General features: G+C 44.6%; 2 protein-coding genes across 2 annotated transcripts; both read right to left on the bottom strand.

Moving 5' to 3' along the window:
- Positions 1 to 5,763: 5,763 nt before the first annotated feature.
- Positions 5,764 to 6,152, bottom strand: LOC106805763 (carbohydrate sulfotransferase 11-like). The gene has a single exon (XM_014807476.1). It carries the CDS (start codon positions 6,126 to 6,128, stop codon positions 5,841 to 5,843), a length of 288 nt encoding a protein of 95 aa, XP_014662962.1. The 5' UTR covers positions 6,129 to 6,152; the 3' UTR covers positions 5,764 to 5,840.
- LOC106805752 (carbohydrate sulfotransferase 12-like) lies at positions 6,144 to 7,097 on the bottom strand. The gene is made up of 2 exons (XM_014807468.1): positions 7,040 to 7,097; positions 6,144 to 6,811 (listed from the first exon to the last, which is right to left on the bottom strand). Exons 1-2 carry the CDS (start codon positions 7,095 to 7,097, stop codon positions 6,144 to 6,146), a joined length of 726 nt encoding a protein of 241 aa, XP_014662954.1.
- Between the last annotated feature and the right edge of the window lie 724 nt (positions 7,098 to 7,821).

Genomic DNA, 7,821 nt, shown 5'->3' with positions numbered 1-7,821 from the left:
AAAAAAAATTTTTTTTTACATAGTCGCGATTGTATCAAAGACCATATGCTAGCTTTGCGGTATTTGATACTATATGTAGACTTTACGATATGCATGATTACGACCCACCGCGTGTCATCCCGCAACCTCACCAGCCGTCATGAGATACGACTTATACGAACTGAAAATGGTGCCCGAAAAGGTTGAATACGGTTGCCCAAATGGCCATTATTTTCTTCACTAAAGGCTGCGTACATGATGATCACTGACTGACCTTTTTCTCTGAGAGCTCGGGATTCGACACGCTATCAATCTACCATAGTATGTAGAGTAGTAGCGCGATGTGCGAAAGACTAGCTGGAGAAGAGAATTGAAGAAAGCATTGAGAGGTCAGTTCAGGGTGACAATGCCTCTATTACATGTGCCCTCTCTGGCGCCTCCGGTGTGGCTATTTTGCAACAGTAGAGGGCGTCCATGGGCAGCAGCCCTTAGAGTCCCTGTATATATAAAAATTGTATTCTATATACAGGGACGCTAGCAGCCCTGAATAAGCCCAAGAACACAGTAAGAGCATCGCCATCTTTACATTAATATATATACAGTAACAGATGATGATATAGTTTGTTCGTCCGTCCGTCCATCTGTATGTCTGCGTGCTTGCCTGCCTGCCTACCTGCCTGACTGTCCGCCTGCCTGCCTGCCTGTCTATCTGTCTGTCTGTCAGTAACCCTCGTGTTTCCACGACATACAATATGCTTACATCATAAATCAGTGAGACATCATGAAGCAATAGGCGCATCGTAAAGGCTTTATAAAAAATGCAGTATTTTATATTCACGCAGGCGCGTAGCCAGGGGGGGGAGGTGGGGGCGGTCGCCCCCCCCCCAAAACGCCGGCAAAAAAAAAGAGAGAGAGAGAAGAGAAAAAGGTAAGAGGACGTAGGAAGAAAAAGGAGCATACAAAGACACATGACAAAGACTGTGTTAAAAAGATTATAAAAGAAACAACAGATATCATTTAATTATTTAAAAATATTTTGTGAAATGAGCTTTGAGCCCAGCGCAGTTCGCCTTTCATCCAGCTCGGCGGATATATATGCGCACCTACACAATAATATGACTATCGAGCTCTACGGATATTTTGTGTACAGCGGGTCGGGTTCTCTACGTGCTACTTGTGTATTATTATTGTGTGTCTGACCTATCACACAGTCCTGCTAGCAATTATGGAAATTTTATGATGAAATGCTGATTGTTTGGTGATTGGTTGATTTAAACGTCAATATATTTATCACATGCATGATGCTCTTTTCTGAAGATATCCTAAAAAAAATCGAAATCTTGTTTAACAATAAATCCAATATTATTTTTGAAAATTCAGGATTAAGAGTCGAGAACGGTACAACGAATCGTCTTCTTTCTCTAATAATTTAATGAAACGTCAGAGCTTCCGCGCTTCGCGCGGGAGGGGAGAAACTCCCCCTCCCTGCAACCAACCCCTAGGAAGCGCGCGCTCTTTAAGTGATTCGCACCAGGGGCGTAAACCCCGGGGGATGGGTGGGATGCGTCCCCCCGCTCTTGAAGGAGGGGGAATAACCTGTACACATACCCCCCTGAGATTCAAAAAAAAAGAAAAAAAAGAAAAATGGACGAAGAAGAAAAAAGAAAGAAATGTGATTGTTTCAATTTCAGCATAATGCATGAGAAATGAGTTTTTTAAATGTATGTATAACTGTATAGCCTACAGTACAATTCAGTACATTGCATGGTATGCAATTAAGACAGACTTTTAAGTGGGGCACGGAGGAATAGTGACTGCCAGAGGCATATAGTTTCTCAAAAGTACAAGTGCTATGCGGGTGCAGTGGAATCTACACCTAATATATCAAGCTTCTTTGCAGCAGATAGAGAATTGTCTGTCTTGACGCAGAAGTGAGATTTACGGATTATGTTCCGTGAGCATCGTTGTTCCATCTGATGCAATGTGCTGTTCTAGTGAGTGTCGTTGTTCCGTGAGCATCGTTGTTCCATCTGATGCAATGTGCCGTTCTCGTGAGCATTATTGTTGCGTTTCTGTGAGCGTCGTTGTTCAATCCATTGCAATGCACCGTTCTCATGAGCCTCATTGTTCCGTGAGTGTCGTTGCTCCCTCCGATCGATGCAACGTGCGTGGCCCTTTCCGCTCGACACCGGTGTGATCTCGTGTGCGTTTTCTCACTTTCAGGAAAGGTATTTTTTCTCACGTAGCAATGTGGCTTGGTTGTTCCCTCACGGGAATGGTAAGCGTTCGCATGCAGGGACTCCCCCGTTCCCTTGAAGGCTTCGTTCGCTCGCCGATGCGCACGACAGTGAAAATAATTCGCACGACCTTCCTGAGACACGTCGGCACCTCGTGTCGAAGCGTCCAGTCGAATCGCAGCGGCACAGGCAGTTGAATCATGTATCAGAGAGCTTTCTAAGTGTAATTAGTTAAACCCGTGAAACAAGAGAGACGAAGGTTTGCAGCAAACGCCGCTGAGTGTAGCCATTGACCGTGATTCGAAAGGAGTTTGTCACTCATCAAGGGAAGATCGGGTAACCTGAGAGAAGGAAAGAACAAAAGAACTCTTTCATTAACACTTCCATTGCCAACATATGGGATATACACACACAAATATATATATATATATATATGTTTATTTATGTGTGTGTGTGTGTGTGTCCGTGTTGGCTGTTGGGACCACTATTAGCACACAGGTGTTCAGCTTGTATTAAGCATCAGGTTGCAAATCACGAGCACATTTTGTAACTGCTAGTGTGCTTGTATGTAGGTGGCGCCACTGATCGCTCGCAAACAGTTGTGATTGCCACCGGGATTGACTGCCAAGGATAAAGCAAGGATTGACTGGTCGATACCCGGGTCTTAGTCTGCGTTCAGCAAGATTGATTACTGATCAACTAGAAATGAGTTATAGCTACCGCACTCCTGTTTGTGAAACACGAATACAATAATATAAGACACCTGTGATAGTTTTTATGTATACAAAACGCATCTGTGTATAAAGATATCTGTATGTTGATATAAATAGCGGTGTGCAGTGTAACCAGTCTAACTGCATCTTCGCACGAAATCACACTAATGTCAGCAATCTGCTACTGTGCATGCAGTGCAACGAATACAGGCTTGTAAAGTATTTTGTGTCGTTTTAAATGGAAGTGATTAATGTTCTTTCTAAAGGTCAATGTTACATTTTATAGTGAGTTTTCCATTGAACTGTCTTTTTTGAAGATGAGGTTTATAAGCGGTCTAATATATCACCACAAATCTGGTGTTTTCTACTTTTAATTACCTTCGCATATAGTGATGTTGTCTTGTGTCCGACGAGGCATTTACGTGTAAAAATGAGTATGAAAATACTGTGCCTTGGACGACTGTAAGATAAATAAATGATGGGGTCAATACAAGAAACTTTCTCGTATATATGTGTTTGTGTATGTGTACGTGTGTGTGTGTGTGTGTGTGTGTGTGTGCGTGCGTGCGTGCGTGCGTGCGCGTGTGTGTGTGCGTGCGTGAGTGCGTGCGTGCGCGTGTGTGTGTGCGCGCGTCTGTGAGTTCGTGCATGCGTGCGTGGTGTAAACTTTCTACAGAAGATCAGAGGAGTTTATTAGTTTGTAGATACTATACCACGTTATAATTATAAAGGCGAACCTAACGAAAGTATAACTAAAAACCCTTCTCTAGAGAGAGATTTCTGTTCCACTTAGACGCACCTGCGTGTAAAACCGTACTGCTGCAACGCGCCACATGCGCTATACACCGCTGCCATCTTAAAAATTTTTTTTACATAGTCGCGATTGTATCAAAGACCATATGCTAGCTTTGCGGTATTTGATACTATATGTAGACTTTTACGATATGCATGATTACGACCCACCGCGTGTCATCCCGCAACCTCACCAGCCGTCATGAGATACGACTTATACGAACTGAAAATGGTGCCCGAAAAGGTTGAATACGGTTGCCCAAATGGCCATTATTTTCTTCACTAAAGGCTGCGTACATGATGATCACTGACTGACTTTTTCTCTGAGAGCTCGGGATTCGACATGCTATCAATCTACCATAGTATGTAGAGTAGTAGCGCGATGTGCGAAAGACTAGCTGGAGAAGAGAATTGAAGAAAGCATTGAGAGGTCAGTTCAGGGTGACAATGCCTCTATTGCATGTGCCCTCTCTGGCGCCTCCGGTGTGGCTATTTTGCAACAGTAGAGGGCGTCCATGGGCAGCAGCCCTTAGAGTCCCTGTATATATAAAAATTGTATTCTATATACAGGGACGCTAGCAGCCCTGAATAAGCCCAAGAACACAGTAAGAGCATCGCCATCTTTACATTAATATATATACAGTAACAGATGATGATATAGTTTGTTCGTCCGTCCGTCCATCTGTCCATCCATCTGTATGTCTGCGTGCCTGCCTGCCTGCCTACCTGCCTGACTGTCCGCCTGCCTGCCTGCCTGTCTATCTGTCTGTCTGTCAGTAACCCTCGTGTTTCAACGACATACAATATGCTTACATCATAAAGCAGTGAGACATCATGAAGTAATAGGCGCATCGTAAAGGCTTTATAAAAAATGCGGTATTTTATATTCACGCGCCATTATCTCACAGAAAGTTATTTTATGCTGTGTGATTCTGCTTTCTTGGCAGTACACGTGGCTGAATTTAGGAAATGCGAGGTTTTTCCTGGTACCAACTAATATAAACATAAACAATTATTTTCACAGAGAACGTATTTGAGGCGAAAGTTCATAAACAAGCTGTTATTTACTTTATTTATTTAATGACGGTATATTATTAAAAATGTGAGCTTGCAAGCTCCTTACCGTTAGTGCAATGAAAAAGTGTTAATACTGTTTACTATTAGGACAAGAAGAAAGCATTTCATGTGCTTTGCATATCCGTTTGAACACGACAGTGACTGTGCCGTCGGTATTACGTGATATACGTGAAGATTGCGTATCTTACTTATAATTCGAGTGTGGTGTACACGGCAGGCAAATCGAAGGAAGAACGAAGAAACCGTCGGTGTCCTTACAATCTTTTTGAACAATAAAAATATGATAGATATCATGATTGCTGTTGCTCTTTCCACGGTTATTGCTGCATATGATTACAGAATACTTCGGACTGGCGTTTTTCTTAGTAGACACTTTGGGAATCATTGTATGTTAGCAATGCCGACGGCCATTCACAGCTTACGGTGCGTCACCAGTCGTTGGTCGATGCTAGTATTGCGTTTGACCCAACATTTTGGTCAAGTATCCCGTATTATTGTATATCTTCTTTGATATTACTACTTATATAGGCTGTAGAGTGTAATAAAACTAGGTGAACTTGTCATTTCTCTAAAGACACCTAATAATTTTATGACCGTCAGATATGTATCGTACGCACGCACGCTTACGCATGTAGGCAAGCACGTACGCACGTATACGCGTACACACTTTTACATGTAGGCTACATCATTGTCATCAACACATACGACAAGTCACATATGATGAAAAGTGCATAAAGTATCAAATGTTACATCATCGAATTGATTTGCTGATATCCCGAATCACAATCAATGATGACGAGCGTAAAAACCATCTTGGGTTTGCCAGGCAACACCCGGACCGCGGACGCTACGAGCACGGGCACTTGGAGCGTTTCAATAAAATATAATGCTAAATAAATATGAAATCTATTTACTACCAAAGTCTTAATGCTTCTCGACTTTCTTTCGCCTATTATTGCCGAAAATTTCCTGTAAATGCCGTGCAATTGCTCCTCTGCAACACACATGTACACCGCGGCTACGAGCGGTACACCTACTGTGGCTACGAGCGGCGTGCGAACCACTCTTCGTGAAAACTGTAACCGAAGAGTAAGAAATCCGACTCGTACTTCTCGTACAGTCGTCGGCCGAGGCTGAGCGGCCCATGTCTGTAGTTCTTGCGCAGGAGGCGATCCTCTCCGCTCGTCGCCTTGTAATAGATCGTCGTGTTTCTCTGCGGAAACGTGAGACTCCCCGCCAGACCCGTCCGCCGCAGCAGCTCGGCGCTGTCGTCGCGCAGCGTCTCGTATTTGCCGACGAAGTCGTAGTTGACGACGCACGGATTGCACATTTCGACGATGCGCGCTCAGTGGTAGTTGTACTCGCGCGTCGGCGTCTCGGCGACGTACGTCAGAAACTGCACGAAGCTGACCGCGTCGCCGACGTTCGCGTTCGTCGGCGAGCGCGCGAAGTGCTTCCGTATCATAGCGATCTGCTCGCGGTGAATTTTCTCCGAGCGGGAACCTGCGGCGATCTCGTCGCGGTAAGCCGACAGCAGCCGAACGAGCGGATGCCTGACGAACAGAAACTTCGTGCGAGCGCTCAGCATGTCGGCCATTTTCGCTAAGTCCACGATTCGACTAACGCGCTGGAGGTTCCTTTCCACGTTCGTGTCGATGTGCACGTAATCCAACGGAAGCCGGTTGAACTGCTGCATATCGGCCTTGCTGCCGGCAGGCGCCATTTCTAACGCCAGGAGCGCGTTTTTCCAGGTCGTACTTGCGACCTTCTGCACCTCGCAGTAGACCAGCTTGCGTCGGGGAAGCCAGAACACGTGCATGTACGTGTATGGGTACTCAGCCAGAGATTTCTCTACTCCGGCGCGCTCGAGCTTGGCACACTGGTGTCTAAGCAATGCCACCCTCTCGTCGATGGTGTCCGCCAGGGGCGCTGCTGGCGCTACCCATGATATAAGGGACTCACTGTGCGTATTCGCGTCGCCGTAGGAGGTTGCGTGAGTCGTCAATCCTATTACTGAATAGTGAAAAAGAAAACGATATCACATTTCTCATATGTATGAACATTTTTGATGAGTAGCTGAATTTAGCATCACGTCGTCGAAACGCTTCGAAGAAAAGCGATTGGCTATTTTCGGGAAGCGGGATTAGACCATTTTAGTAACATGGGAACCGGGAAATACCTGGTAAATATTTCGTGATTTAGGATTAGAAGTCAACCGGGATGCGGGAAAGCCGAACTTACCTGTATGCAACGTACCATTGTAGCGTGGTAGACATTCCCATTCAGTAGACGTCAACATTAGACATTAGACGGGAAGGGACAAAGTTCACAGTACGAGTAAGAACCCAATGGTTATCAAATAGTAGGAGAATTCGGATTTTTTCCCCCACGTTTTAAGGTTTGAAATGGTACCTTCGCCGGTTGTAGCAGGAAATAAAACAAAATCTATAACTATATATATATATTCAGGAGTGAATATAAAAACAAATTCATGATTTATTGTTATATATCATATATGTAAGGTTTCATCCTACCCTCATTCTGCCAATTGTTTTCATCAGTAGTTAGCGCATACTATCAACGCAGTACTACAGAACGACAGCGCGACTATAAATGTTTGCTTTCATAAATCGTACAACAATCAGCACAAGGCGTGGGCGAAGAGCAGAGTCGTTGACACGCTCATAAAACACGTGTCCATCGTTAAATCGCTACCGGGTTAGACTAGATGATGTGACACACCGTCGGTGCATGCTGACCTTTCGGGGGGCCCGCACCCGCCGTGGCAATAAAGCTGATGCGATGTTTTGTGGCTGTAGCTGGCTGGCTGGCTAGGTGCGTGACAATAGCATGCAACGTGAAGGGTTGCTCACTGGCAATTTGAACAAACTTCACCGATTTTATTATCTCTATTCGACTGTTCCAGTTTTTGTGCCAGTTCTATGTGCCAGTTTTTAAAATGCCGGTCAACATAATATATGACAAACATAACAGCTTATGCACATGTCCATCTAGGCTTACCA

This window comes from Priapulus caudatus, unplaced genomic scaffold, assembly GCF_000485595.1.
Source record: "Priapulus caudatus unplaced genomic scaffold, Priapulus_caudatus-5.0.1 Scaffold126, whole genome shotgun sequence".
In the NCBI taxonomy this organism is placed as follows: domain Eukaryota; kingdom Metazoa; phylum Priapulida; class Priapulimorpha; order Priapulimorphida; family Priapulidae; genus Priapulus; species Priapulus caudatus.
Note: the sequence above shows the minus strand (reverse complement) of the source record. Positions and strands in the feature narration are given on the sequence as shown.

Bases quoted from the DNA above. Each gene is read 5' to 3' on its own strand.
- LOC106805763 (XM_014807476.1), bottom strand. From the start codon at position 6,128: ATGTGCAATCCGTGCGTCGTCAACTACGACTTCGTCGGCAAATACGAG.
- LOC106805752 (XM_014807468.1), bottom strand. From the start codon at position 7,097: ATGTTGACGTCTACTGAATGGGAATGTCTACCACGCTACAATGGTACG. The intron at 6,812-7,039 runs GTAAGTTCGGCT...TTCACTATTCAG, and splicing joins CAATGGTACGTTGCATACAG to TAATAGGATTGACGACTCAC.